Source organism: Eublepharis macularius, chromosome 12 (genome assembly GCF_028583425.1).
Source record: "Eublepharis macularius isolate TG4126 chromosome 12, MPM_Emac_v1.0, whole genome shotgun sequence".
Taxonomy (NCBI): domain Eukaryota; kingdom Metazoa; phylum Chordata; class Lepidosauria; order Squamata; family Eublepharidae; genus Eublepharis; species Eublepharis macularius.
Genome location: NC_072801.1, coordinates 48,799,289 through 48,814,280, shown reverse-complemented (window position 1 = coordinate 48,814,280; position 14,992 = coordinate 48,799,289). Strand labels below are relative to the sequence as shown.

The 14,992-nt window shown below is 44.8% G+C and overlaps 1 protein-coding gene across 2 annotated transcripts; it reads left to right on the top strand.

Moving 5' to 3' along the window:
• The first annotated feature begins 279 nt into the window (after nt 1–279).
• Nucleotides 280–8,107, top strand: LOC129340443 (natterin-3-like). Of its 2 annotated transcripts, none has more exons than XM_054995250.1 (3): nt 280–406; nt 3,382–3,505; nt 5,894–8,107. In XM_054995250.1, the coding sequence occupies exons 2-3, from the start codon at nt 3,382–3,384 to the stop codon at nt 6,928–6,930; spliced, it is 1,161 nt and encodes a 386-aa protein (XP_054851225.1). In that variant the 5' UTR covers nt 280–406; the 3' UTR covers nt 6,931–8,107. The 2 variants fall into 2 exon arrangements, with proteins under 2 accessions (XP_054851225.1, XP_054851224.1); XM_054995249.1 differs by lacking the exon at nt 280–406 and adding an exon at nt 1,496–1,577.
• The last annotated feature ends 6,885 nt before the right edge of the window (nt 8,108–14,992 follow it).

Below are 14,992 nucleotides of genomic sequence, written 5' to 3'. Positions count from 1 at the left end.
TGCTGGAATAAGTTTTGTCTTTAAGGTGCCCCTAAACTCTTGTTTTGATTCTGTGGCTATAGACTAATACGGCTATCCACCTGGATCAATAAAATATGAAATGTTCGAAAGTCAGTTTGGTTAGAGGTGAAAATGCAAAAAAGTAGGTCCAAGGAATGGATCCTAAACTTGAGTTTGTGCAGTTCTTCAACCACTGTGTAGGTGGTCCTTAAATTAAGAGCACAGTCCTCAAGCACTAAGTGTTTTTTAGCTCATTGAAAGAGGCTGCTTTTCACATGAGTGGAAGTGCCAAGTGCTGGAGGAACAGGCTTTGTCTCAAAGAGCTGCCTTCACAACAGAAAAGGGTACTGCACGAGTGGAAAGCAAAGCTTAAGGTTCAAGCCCTAAAGAAGAACCAGAGGCAAAGGTAAGGCAAGGATGCAGAGTGAACAGGAATCCGTTTCAGATGTTACTTGGCATGGGGGTGGCATTCAACTGTGCATGTTAGAAGTACACTCTACCTGCAGTCCGCCTGATACATGTGGTCACCATTTTGTCTCAATCACTGAGTTTCCAGCTTCAACAGCACTCAAACACATATTTTTAAAGGCAAGGATATTTAGCAAGAAAATATAGACAGCGACCTATTCAGACAAAATAGTGACTGCACATATCAGAAGGCTCATGAGTAGGGTTCAGCCCTGATTGGCCTGGGTTGCTGGATGATGCTCTGAGTCCTAACAAAGATGGCTTCTCAGCTCACCCAGCTCCATTTCATTCCTTTCCTCTCTGAGCTAGCTTTCTTCAACCAAGCTCAGACCACGATGCAGATATGCCAGAAAGAAGCTGAAAGAGGCATGCTATTCATCAACCCAGCATGTCCCTATGCTGAACTAGCTAGGCATGGGAGAGGGCTCACATTCTGATGGACGGGTGACATAAGCAATAAATGGATGCCAAACAGGCATGCCTAGGTAGCCAGCTCTCACGTTTTTAGATAGCTTCAGTAAGGTTTTCTTATTTTAATGTCTGATACCTGTGTAAAAGTGCTTTATGCTTTTCTTGGCAAACATTCCTTGAGCTAATAAACTTGACTTTTGTTTAATCTGAGTCTGGAATTCATGACTTGGGCGTGGGTTCACCCCAGAACAAACCTGGAGATGGGAAATCGAAGGTCTTTGGGAAAGGGAGAGCTTTCAGTCCAGCATCCCACCTGCCCTATTGCTGAGGTGGCTGTGATCAGTGCTCAGAATTGAGAGGAAGGGAGGTGACCTTCCCAACACGTGCCATAAAACACCCCCAAATCAGACACTTCCTTATCCTGTTCAAATATTAACTTTAGAAATTAGTTTGAAGTGTTTACCAGCTGGGTTATGCAGAAATGGCTCTTAATGATAGCGAAAGTGATATTCAGAAAGGAACATTTGATGGTACGTTTGCAACTCTCCTGTAAAACAAACAAGGCATCTAGGCTACACAACCCCCCTCTCTGATAGTTGTGGTCAGTTCCCCTTTCTCCACCACTATAAATATAAGAGCAAGGAGGTGACTTCCTCAAACCCACAGTTGGGGTACAAGAAACTTCCACGAATCTCAAGGTGAGTTACTGGAATGTGCACAATTTGGATTGGGTTCTATTAGCTTTTTCACAGGCAATGGAGAAAAGAAGGGCCCCTTTAGAACACCCAAAAAGGCTATACTGGGAACCCAGACAGCAGCATGAACAAAAGCCATCCAGAACAGGAGCCGCAGTGAGGAGAGGAAATGAATGAGAATTTGCAGGAAAGCTGGTAGGATCCCACCCTTTATCTCAGTTGCAGCCAGGTAAGCATAACCTCTGGGTGACCAGCAAGTACATTCGTTACCAGCAGCTGCCATGTAGCAGGTTATTGGCTGTTCCTTGTTTGCCATTTTCATAGTCCTTTCTGTTTGCAAATATGTAACTTGCTGCTTCTCACAATGAGCTACATGAGGTAAGTTCTGCTGAGCCACATGCCTAAAGCTTGCTTTTCAATCAGCCCTTTACCTGGGCCTTTGAACAGCCACCTGATCTAAGCAACTAACTGGTAAGAACATTCTTCTTCATATGGGCTGCCTCTACAAGGTGCCTGCTTCTTCTCTTCTGGTGACTGGCCTTGGTGCTTGGTGCTGACGGGAGGGGAGGCTACCTTCGCTGCTACCTCCTCATCAACACAGAGCGATTATGTCCTCAAAAGTCCTAAATAGAATCACTTTGTCCACACTTTACCATGAAGGCATAAACAAGGGGCCAACAAGCTGAATCTGAGCTTGGTAGCTAACTGTTATATTTACTACCCAGCTGTAAAGCTCGTAATATTACCTCATACTGTGTTAATGTAAGAAAACCAGCTGTTATACTTGAAAGACTAAAGTTGCTATCTTGAATTTCATCTGAATTAACTAACATTTTTAAAAAAACATTAAGCCACAGGGTTCCTATTTATTTTTATCGGTGGTGGGGAGAGCATCCTCAAGTCAAAGCTGACTTATGGCAACTTACTCCCGGCACGGTTTTCAGGGCAACAGATTTACAGAGGTGGTTTGCCATTGCCAGTTTCTGCAACCCTGGCCTTCGCTGAACGTCTCCCATCCAATTACTAACCAAGGTTGACCCTGCTTAGCTTCTGTGTTCTGATGAGATCATGCTCACCTGGGCTATACAGGTCAGGGCATTTATTTTTATTTGTAACAGACTAACATGGCTACCCCCTTAGAACGTTATTAATTTTTTATCTTATGGGATGCTTTGTCCTTTCAAATTTTTAAATTTTTGCAGCAAATGTGTGATGTATACCAGCCACTCAGGGAGATCTCTTTTGTGACAGCTGAACAAAATCCCTAATGTTACATTTTGGGCTTTTGTTTGTTTCACAAAATGTGGAACAAAAATTGGGTCTCTAGGAGAACTGATCTCTGTAGTCTGGAAATCAGTTGCAGTTCCAGGTAGATCTCTAGGCCCCACCTGGAAGTTGGTAACCCTATACCAGTGGAAAACTGGCCAGTTTGCAACTGGGGTTGCCAGCCAAACACTGGCAACTGGTAGGAGTTTTAGGGGACAGAGGACATTCAAATAGAATTTTGATGGGACCCTAGAGCATCGCTCTGACATCACTTCAGGGTTCACACCAGGAGTCATGTTGTGGCATTACTGTGATAGCCATTTCCCCATTATGAGGACAAAAGACTTGGCCTCCCTATTTGAAACCCTACTGCCTGCCACACACAAAAAAACAGCAAAACATTTAACTTGCTTCATATCTCCAAGCTGGACATCTGTTAAAGGTACAGAAGGCTGCTTTTAAAAACAATGGCAACTTTATTTCCAGCATGTGACACCCACCACCACCACCCCAGGTAACATCTGCCTCCTTTACATTTTAGATGCATCTGTGGCTCTGTGTGCTTGTTATGTCCTTGACTATCAGCCAATCATTGGCCAGCAGCAAGAATGTCACCCTCACAGTCTTGAAGAAAACGGTGCAGAAAAGTCCTCCAACAATAGAAGGTAGGGATTGGAATAGAGACTGGAAATGAATAGAGATCCCTGGAAATTGTATACTTTTTATTTTTTTTTGCAAACACTCCTTCAGGTATTAAACTTAACTTTTGTGCCATTTTTAGTTTTCTTACCAAGTGCAAAGGGACCTTCCTTCAGCCCAGGCCTGCCGTTGGCAACTGAGCACCTATGCAGCAATTCCTGCTTGGGGACCATCAGTAGCTAGACTGCTCTACAACTGTCCCCTTGTAACACTCTTTTACCTGATAGGTGCTTGGCCAGAGCCATTTCCTACCAATTAAGGCTCACTGAGGAAACCTCTATGGTAGTTACAGAGCATTACCATTCTTCTATCAACGTCTCCCCCCCACCCACCAACATGACACTTGATGCTATGCCTATAGAATAGACTGATTCACAATAACCAGATCCCAAACTCATATCCCTCCCTTTGCAAAGGAAGGAGTCCTAAACAAGTCTACTCAGAATCCAACTCAGCTCTACTCATTAGGACCTACTCCCAAAAAAGGATTCTTAGAATTGCACAGAAAAAGACCAAGGCCATTTTCACACTGCTCACCTTCTCTCGGAACGACCCGGAACATCACACAAAAAACGTGGAAGATTGCACAACATCGCACAAATCTCGCACGAGAAAACGCGATCTTCCGCGTTTTTTGCGCAATGTTCTGGGTCGTTCTGAGGGAAGGTAAGCAGTGTGAAAATGGCCCAGATCTCCCAATTAGTTTTAACAGGCGGTCTCTTTCCTAGAAAAGAGATTAATTTAACATATTAACGAGAAATCAAAAATTTACAAGTTAATCAAATACTAACAAGTTCATAATTTACCAAGACATTTTCCCACCATCAGTTAAATAAACACAATAACACATCAGTTAAATAAACACAAACACACACATAATTGCACGACATCGCACAAATCTTGCGCAAGAAAACGCGATCTTCCGCGTTTTTTGCGCAATGTTCTGGGTCGTTCTGAGGGAAGTGTGAAAACGGCCCAGATCTCCCAATTAGTTTTAACAGGCGATCTCTTTCCTAGAAAAGAGATTAATTTAACATATTAACAAGAAATCAAAAATTTACAAGTTAATCAAATACTAACAAGTTCATAATTTACCAAGACATTTCCCACCATCAGTTAAATAAACACAAACACACACATACACAATGTTCGATCTTTGACCCACAGCCATTGTCCCACTTCTTTCTTGTTGCTCACAGCTTAGTTGGAATTCTTGAATAATTGATATCTGACCAAAACTGATAGCTTGGCCAATCGTGAAGAATTATTTCTTTACATACTTAAAAGACACAGGATTAAAGAAAGACTATAAATTGGGGGCCTTCAAGGATTCACAGCAAGCTGGAACAATATGAAAATCCCACCCCACCCTCTAAACTGTCCCCATTCCAGGATTCTGTATTGTCTCAGGGACCTGAACAATCATTTATCTCCATTTCCTCCCTTTAATTGTATCCTGGTTGCTGTCAACATTTCATCCATTCTGCTGCACTTTCAGCAACCTATTTTTCGGGGGCGGGGGGTGCAGATGTTAACAGTCAAAGTCATATTTCTCTTCATACCTGAGAAGTCCCTTGGGTAGGTAATATGACCCCTATTTTGTCTGTGGGCGGCTGCATCTGTGGGTGGTAGATTTTGTCATTCACACCAGGCCAGCTGGTTTACTAATAGATTGAGCTCAAAAATCTGCTTTAGACAAATTTTGGTTGTAATTCATAATATTGTGCTTTTTCTGTGTTCATGGGGAGGGGGGAGTATCCTGAACTTCTGATCTGGTACCCCCCTCCCAAAAAAACTAAAGACTTATACAGATAAAAACACTCATACAGAGTAGTTTTTTAAAAAAATTATAAAATAAACAGAAATTTTTCAGATTTTGCTGTTTAAATTTTGCACTTAGTGTCAACATCCAGTCTGATTTCAAGACCTTCAGCCAGTGTAGTGTTTGGGATATCAGACTAGGATTTGGGAGACAAAGGTTTGAATCCCCAATCCATGTGAAAGCTTGCTGGATGACCTTGGGTCAGTCACACGCTCTCAGCCTAGTTTACCTCACAGAATTGTACTGTGAGGATAAAATGGAAGAGAAAATGATGTAAGTTGCTTTGGGTCCCCATTTGGGGGAAAGCAGAATTGAATGAAGTAAAATAAAATAAATATATGTAAACAAAAAATGGGGTCCTTCCACATAGTCTAGAGATCCTAATATTATTGTAAAGGCATGCTGCAAGCACATCATGAAGCAGTAGCTCTCATAACATGAAGATAACGAGAGAAGGAGCCGAGGACTTCATTTGTTTTCAGCATTTCAATCTTCACTCTATTGTTTTCCTCTTTTCATTTTGTTGTTTCAGTTGACAGCAAAGGCAAAAAGGCACCTGTGATCCTGAACAGAAACAGTCAACATCCTAGCAGGAACAATGATGCTCTCAGTGGTACCACTCTGAAATGGGTTTGGTTCCAAGGGTCTGCTCCCAATGGTGCTGTGTCCATCTGGAATGATTATGCCAAGAGGACAGAATACCCTTGCTATGAGCCAGGCTGCACTCCAGGTTTCTACAGCCCTAACAAAGGTCCCTACTGTTTTTATGCTTATGGAGACAAGGAACATAAAAAATCTCAGTTCTGGCTTTTGGTAAATGAAAATAACTTTGAATCGCTGAAGTGGCAAGAGGATTCCTGGGGTGATGTTCCATCTAATTCTATAAATAGCTGCCCAGGATACCGAGCATATGTAGGGAAAAACAAATATGGCCTTGGGAAGGTAGATCCTCGTAATAAAGCTTTCTTTATAGGGATTAATGGTAAGGAATACTGGTATAAATATTATGATGTTCTAGTGGTTTACAAAGACTATCTCTCTCAACGCATCTACAATGTTCGTTACATGAAGAAGAGGGGGACATACAGCAATCAAGCCTTCACCTTAGTTTCCAGCAGGGTCACCAACAACAACTGTAAACCAGTGAAGAAGATTACAACCTTATCCAAAACTGTAACTAATGAACGTCGCTGGGATTTTAGCACTTCCCTCTCAATAGGTGTGAGCGCCAGCATGACTGCAGGGATCTTTTCGGTACTAGAAGTGGGATGGAGTGTTACTATGGAGACAACCTTCAGTTGGAGTGAGGGTTCTACAATGAGTGAATCAGTCACATTTTCAGAAACAGTAGAAGTTGAAGTTCCACCTAACCACATATGTCACGTGACAATGGAAGGCCAAAGAATGTATGGAAACATTCCCTTCACTGCGACAGCAACTCGTGAATACCGCAATGGGGAGAGACGAAGTGCCACAGTCCAGGGAGTCAGCAAAAATACTATTGTGGCACATGTGGATACCTATGTAAAGAGGTGCCAACCCATCCCAAATGCAACTCCATGTAAATAAGTAAGTCAGGGGCTTCTGCCAACTCTCTCGCTGCATTAGCCCGAGCAGAAACAAGAAGTCAAAATGTGCTGTTGTGGCACTTCAGAAGCCAATAGGTTGGATCCAGCCTACTTTTTCAAGCAGTCTAATCCAATTCCCCTTCTTACTACAGCCTCAATCCCACATGGCTTTTGTCCATTCAGGTCCCGTGATCCCCAATGTGGCCTGTTTGGTGATCAGAGGCAAACCACCCCCTCCTTTTTTCAGCAGTGGAAAAGCTGGCTGGATCTGACCCAATGAATTTATTTGTAGTCTGTGGTTTGATAGGCATCATCCTGCTATATTAGACATATGGATTCAAAAAGTCAGTCTTCCAGTTTCCACCTAGAGCTTTTTCTATGTTATCACAATTAAAGAGGTCTCCTGTCTTAATCTTAGGCATGTTTACTTAAATGTATATCTCACTTCTTCCAGTAAGCCTTTCTCAGAAGCAAGTACGCACAGGACTGTAACCCAGTTAGCAATGGACAAATACCAATATTGATGAAGCAAGACTCAAACATTTATAGATAGCAAAACAATATTTACAACTTAACAGCACAACAAGCCAAAATTCAGATAACCGTCCATGTATGGCATTTTTGCTACCTGGGGCTCCAAAAGCAAAGGGGTTGACAAGCAACTATCAAGCTGGCATGCAGTGTCTGGTTCGATGAGTTTGATGTCAGGCTGTGTCATGCACATGATGAGCTGAGTTCTTGGCTACAGAAGCATTTACCATTATAAACTAGTTGCTCTCTAAGACTGATCCAAAATATTTTTCCTTGGATGCAGATGCCTTTTAAATGAATTGGACATCCTTCTAGTTAGTATGTTTTAGAGCACTTCAACACCTTTTATCTTCTTATGTTTAGATGGCCTTAAGCTAAGAGCTTGGTCTTCTTCGCCAGTTTCAGCTGTCCAAATTTATGGCTCAGCAGAAAAACAGGCAGCTAAAAATCCTTTCATTGTTTGACAATCTTATTTCATGTCAATCTTTCTAGACACTTGTCCTTGTATAGATTCAGATGCTGTTATGTTGTTAGTATATTTCATAAACCCTCTTGAAATCAATGTGAAATCAAAATGGACCATTCAGTTTGCTGTTGCTTGTTAGATATAAGTTAGAAGCCAATAAAGAAGATGTAAATTTCTTGCACCTGTGGTTATCTGGAATTTTCTCTACCTGAAAACTATGCCACTGTATACGTTCTTCGCAACATACACTTTTTTTTTAAAGATGGAACTATTTCAAATAGAATATGCTTCCAACAGAGAAACAGAGCATCTACAGCTCAAGAACAGAAATATATTTGGAGTGGGGGAAGGTATTAAAAAGCATTCATTCATTAAAAAAAAGAACCCTAATACAGCCCCAAGTCCTTACACTTCCTCGTGTTATACATTCTGAGTCAGTAAAATCTTGTCTTGAAAAGCATTTAACTCATTCCAAAAGGAAAAGTCATTTCACTCATTCCACAGGCGCTTTTTCCCCAAGACACTGGCAGAGGTTCTGGGGTTTGGCTTTGCCAGTTCCTGGCCACCAAAGACCATCTAGGACAGCAGATCACTGGAAACTTTCCCTATAAGTTAAATGGCTAGTGCACCCCTCCATCCCAAGGAGGCCCATCATAAAACCTACATTTTCAGTCTGGCTGCAGTTGTAGACTTTCTCATGCCTCTGAGCTAGGGTTGCCATCCTCCATGTGGGGACTGGAGATGTCCCAGAATTACAAAATATCTCCAGAGTTCCCCTGGAGGAAATGGATACTTGGGAGGCTAGACTGTACGGTATTATACTCCACAGAGGTTCCTCCCCAAACTCTGTCCTACCCAGGATCTGCCCCCAAATCTTCAGGGCAGATTTCTTTTACATGAAAGATAAGGGGACACCAAGGAGCCCTTCCCCTTAGTCTCCATCAGGGTCACCAAAAACAGCTGTACTACAGAGTGATTCTGCACATGGACAATGCACTTTATCAATCGTTTGAGGTGGATCTTTTGTTCTGCACACAAAAAAATCCGCCCCCGACACCCCCTCCGGCGCCCCTCCAGTTCCCTCGCGCCCGAGGCCATCACCTACCTGGCCTCCATGGGCGCGCCGGCCCTGAATAGGCATAAACAACAGCATGGCTGCAAGGATTGTTTCCAGACTGAACAATCTTTGACTGAAGTGAGGGTTCTACAGTGAAAGATGTTAGTCCTTAAGGGACAAGTAGGAGCCCTCTTCTTCTGTGTAGGAAATAGCACTAGAGGCTGAATAATGTTCAAAAGAAACAGCAACTTTATTGAGCAGGCAGGGTTGGAATAATGACAGTCAGTGAATAAAAGTGCTGAGGTAAAATTTGTTGGTAGAAAAGAATACTCTTTAAGTTACAGGCAAAAAAGTTTCCTCTGAGCTTAGTTTCTTATTCTTAGAACTTTACTGTGAGAGGTGATTGGTTTAATACTTTAATTTCAGCAACAATGTTTCTTCATAGAGTTTCCTTTTTCAACTCAGGCATCCTTCCTGATGTTAGTTCTACGTTATTTTCCCTTTACCCAGGGTCATCCTCAGAGCCACACTCCCTATAGACACTGGGTAGAAATTATTCTTCTTTTCCTAGAAGAAATAACCCTTCTTCACTTGGCTTGAATGGGAGTCTCCACTTACCATTCAATCACTATTGCTAAAAACACACCCTCAGTTCTATCTTGGCTGTGTAAACGGGTTTGTCTGGCTTTTATAGTTGGAGGCTGCTGAAGTCCTCCAGAACAACAGATGCCTGTTTGCAAGGCCTGTGCCTCCATTGAGGTAGGTCCAGCAATGCCTCCAGCTCTGAGGCGCCGGAGGGGGCACCAAGGGTGAGGGCACAAGCTGCGGAGCTGGCGGCAGCAGCACGTGAGCAGCGGAGCAGGAGGGATGGGAAGCCACCCATGCGCCGCCCCAGCCACCTGCCATGCCTGGCCCACAGCTACTGCTGCATCCCGGCCCTCCCACACTGCTGCCACCGCCACCAACACACACCCCTGGCCGGGGACAGCAGCCACGGGACAGGCACAGCAGGCATCCAGGGTAGTGCGCAGAGCAACAGATCAGGAGGGCTGGGAGGATGCACACGCACTCCCCAGCCACCCGCTGTGCCTGGCTGGGAGTGCACACCAGGGGTGGCAGCATGGGGCATTCTGAGCAGGCAGCCCTTCCACCCAGCTGCCCACTGCCCTGCAGTCCAGGTGCATGTACGCATACAAGAGGGCAAGAACAGACCTGAAGCTCCCTCCCCCAGCCTCAGGCGCCAGAAACCCTTGTGCCGGCCCTGCCTATTTGAGCAGAACATCCAGAGGGCGATTCTCAAACTCTAAATCTGGTTTATGAGAAACTTCCACCAATCCCAAGGTGAATAACCTCCAACACAGCAATTATCCTGGCTATAATATGCACTTTTTTTGTCCCAGATGCCACAAGGGTGGCATGACCTGTGGAGTAACTATTTATTGATCTCCAGGCCCCTGATTGTCCTGGTTGCTGTCTTCTGCATCCATTCCAATTTGTCCACATCCTTTTTGAATTGAAGCCTCCAGAACTGCACACAATACTGCAGGTGGGGCCTGACTAACATGGTATATAGTGGGACAATGACATCCTGTGATTTGGCTGCTATGCCTGTATTAATACAGTCCAAGATTACATTCACCTTTATTGCTGCTGCATCACACTGACTGCTCACATTTCACTTCCCATCTACTTGTATCCTAACATCTTGTTCTCAAACACTGCTACCCAGAAGTGTATCCCCCATAAAGTATATATCTGTTGCATTTTTGTTATCCAGGTGCAGAACCAGACACTTATCCTTGTTAAATCTCATTCAAATCTGCCCACTTTTCAAGTGTGTTCAGATCTCGTTGAATTCTCTCTCTTGTCTTCAAGGGTGTTTGCCACTCCTCACAGTTTGGTGTCATCTGCAAATTTAAGGAGTAATCCCTTCACATCCTCATCCAGATCATTTATATAAATCCATTTTAATTTCCATATTTATGTATACATTTTCCTTATAACCACCTTTCTACAGCCGTATTTGGGAAGTGTTCAAATTAAAACAGCACCATAAAACAATCACAAAATCAGTATAAATAAAGAGCACAATGCATTCTATTCCTCTGCGCACTAGAGGGTGCTACAATCCCATATAAAAACGTACTCTCTTGAAGTCTCAGCTGCAGGGGAATAGAAAGGGTTTTTTTATCTCAGTCCCCCAAGGCAGGCAGGCACCCGGAAGATCGCACAAAACTCACGCCATAAAAGCGTCTTCCCAGCACAATTTCTCAGCACGATCACGTTTAATGGCCCTTTTTCTGATGTCATCAGGCCATTAAAGGGGATTGTGCTGGGAGATCTCTAGGAAGACGCTTCATGCTGTGAGTTTGTGTGATCTCCCGGGGCGCGTGTGAAAACGGCCGGGGTGGGTGGTAGACAAAATTCCAGGGGCCATGGCAGGTCATGAGATTTATATCAAAAGATGATTTGGTTGGGTCTTGGTGGTGTCAGGAGAGACCTAGAAAGAACAGCAAGGCTCCCCATCCCCCACTAATACCCTAAGACTTTTAGGATACTACCACATATCATTCGATTTCCCCTCACCTCCCATTTGCTAGCTGGCTTTATTTTCCCCCATACGGAATTGAGAAATCACAAGCAAATGAGGAGGGGGATATATTTCTTATAGGCGTAGACTTCACAAGAGGCCCATCATATACTGTGATACGCAAGCTATTCTGAAACATGCATGAAGATGGATCTTCGTGCTGGAAGCTCTGAGGTCTGCAGTAGCCAGCAACTAACACAGTCTCCCAAAGAAGCCTTCGGCAATATATCTCCCAAAGAACTCTGCATGATTTGATCTGTATTGTTTCTTTAGAGCTCTTTGCTGTTGTGAGATGCCTATTGCTGATAGTGTAGTAGTTTAACTGCATCCTATAAGGTACAAAATGCAAAGACACCTTCTAGGCTCACAGCAGCACTGAGTGTTCAGCCAGCACTTTTGTGTGCTTCTGAAGGAAACATAAGCCCAGAGGTGCCACATCAGGTGCCGCAGGAGGCACGGCATGGGCGCTCAGGGAGAGGGGGAATAACTGGCATGCTGACCTCCAGAATCCAACTGGATGGAAAGGGCCAAAATTTCACTAGTCAATGCAAGTTCATTACCCAGAACAGAAAGGCTTGCACCCTGCAGGCTATCACAGGTTAGTTCTGTGATAAAGTTGCAGCACCAAAGCGAGTTTTAGAAGAACTCATGAGTGAAACATGAGGTTTCTCATGAATCGAGGATTGTTTCGTGTTGCCCCTCTTGACTCATGTGTTGACACATACATACACACACAAACAGATCCTTCCACATTGTAATTTTATGCAAGGATGTAATTTGTAGAAGTAAGCCAGGATGGTCTATGCAAATGGCTTAAATGTGGAAGTCCTGAATTATACTTACTTACTGAATGACTGACTGACTAATAATAACATTCGATTTATATACCTCCCTTCAGGACAACTTAACACCCATTCAGAGCAGTTTACAAAGTATGTTATTATTATCCCCACAATCACCCTGTGAGGTGGGTGGGGCTGAGAGAGCTCCAGAGAGCTGTGACTGACCCAAGGTCATCCAGCTGGCTTCACGTGGAGGAGTGGGGAATTAAACTCAGAGCCAAGCTGCAAGTGATGCCTTACACAGGTTGGACACTTGTCAGCTTCCCTCAAGTTTTGATGGGAAATGTAGACGTCCTAGTTTTACAGCTTGGCTCTCCATTACAGCTGCAAGACCAGGATGCCTACATTTCCCATCAAAACTTGAGGGAAGCTGACAAGTGTCCAACCTGTGTCAGGCGTCACTTGTAGCTTGGCTCTCAGTTCTTCAGATTAGAGTTCCACCACTCTTAACCACTACATCAAACTGGCTCTCCAAACACTAAATGTACTTACTTACTCACTTACTTCCCCACCTTTCTCCCCAATGGGGACCCAAAGCTGGTTACATCCATCTCCTCTCCTCCATTAGATCCTCACAACAACTCTGTGAGGTAGATTAGGCTGAGAGTCTCACTGGCCCAAAGTCATGCAGTAAGCTTCCATGGCAGAGCAGGGATTTGAGTCCGGGTCTCCAAGATCCTAGTGTGATAGTCTAACTACTACACCACATTGGACCTTAAGCCAAAGGCAGAATCCTCTTGCCTTGAATGTAGCCAGAGCTGTGCAGAAGACAGGGGCCACAGCAGGTCCATAGCCCCAGTGCAACTAGTGGGTACACTGCCCATCTGGGAGCACTGACTGTCACCCTCCAGCCAACTTAAACCACCACCCTACCCGGCCAGGGCCAGGGCCAGCCCAAGGACTCGGGCACCTTAGCCAGCCACATTGGCATGCCCTCCCTGCTGGCCTGCCACTGGGCCCACCATGAAGTAGGGAGGAGGGAGTGGAACCCAGCACTATAGAGCTGGAAGCTGCCTGCTGTCCCCCGGGGCAACATGGGGGAAAGGGAGCAAGGCAAGCCAGGGAGGGGCAGTGCAGCCAGGGGCACCACTTGCCACCCACAGCCCTTTGCTGCTCCTACCACTACCCCGCTCCCTGATGTCCTTGGAAATCAGCTAGGTCTGCCTGGTTGGTGGGATTCCTCTTGCCTCCTCCCCTCCCCCATATTAATGCTCTGAATTCCATATTTATTGTCCACTGTCCTCTCCAGTGGTGACTCAAAGCAGCTTATATCATAATTCTCCTTTCTCCATCTTATCCTTATAACAACAACCATGAGGTAGGCTAGGCAGCAAGAAGAAAGACTAGCCAGGGCTTTTTTTCTGGGAAAAGAGGCGGTGGAACTCTCAAGAGAGAAATGAGGAAGAGACACACAGGCCCCTTTACAAAATGGCCTCCAGGGGAACTGATCTCTGTCTGGAGATCAGGGGAGATGGGGACTCCGGACACAAGAGGAGCTGGAACTCCATTCTACTGTGTTCCCGCTGAAAAAATAGCCCTGAGACTAGCCCATCCTTACCCAGTGAACTTCCATGGCAGAATGGGAATTCAACCCTGGCCCTCCCAAATCCTAGCCTGGCACTCCAGAGCATGAGCCTAATTCTCCCAATTAAGATGCCCCCAGCTCAGTCATCTTTACCATTCTTAATTAATGCCCCCCTTCATGACTATAACTGTAGATGGTGATCATGCATTGACATTAAGAGTGTAGTCCCAAGCAGAGTTAAATCCTTTTAAGGCCATTGAAATCAAGGGGCTTAGACGGGAATAAATTTGCATAGGACTGCCCTGTAAAATTCTAATAGCACTTGGACTTGAGTGGGCTGTAGAAGTTTCTGTCAACTATGAGGCACTCACTGATATTTCCATTCATTTCTGTGAAACTCTGCCTGGAAATGTAGCTGCTCCATCTAGCCTCAAAGGCAACTTATGGCCTTGAAGGGGCACCAGTCCACCTGGCCTAGTACCAGGAAGCTTCTTGACTGCTACCCCAGAATACATGTTTTGCCCCCTACTCCCCCCCATCTTTTGGTGACTACCATCCATGCTTTCTTTAACCTGAGACAATAGGAAGAGATTTAGCCCAGGCTGGGAACCAGGCCCAGAGGCTAAGATTTCCAGCTCCTCTCTGGCAACCAGTGAGGGGTCAGGGGGCTTGCCGGTGAAAGACTGATGTCGTGCCCTGTGTGCTCAGAAGTGACATCAGCATGCTGCCATGATCACTACTAGGGATGCTCTGATATTTGGGCAAAACTCTTATCTCCCACTTCCCCTGGCAACATGCTGATGTCACTTCTGGGTGCACCATTTTTCCATGTTGGCCAATTGAGCAGTGATAGGAAGTTCCTCCTGATAACATAGGCTTCTGAGTTGGCCACCAATGGTGGGAAATCACCTGGGAATTTCCCCATTGCCTGTCCATTGCTGGCAATCAATAGGAAGTGACAAGCCACCGGGAGATTGCCCGCCACCGGCAGGCAACCCAGGAAAGCACATGCCAGGCACACTCCCAGTGGGGTGCAACAATGTCACTTCCTG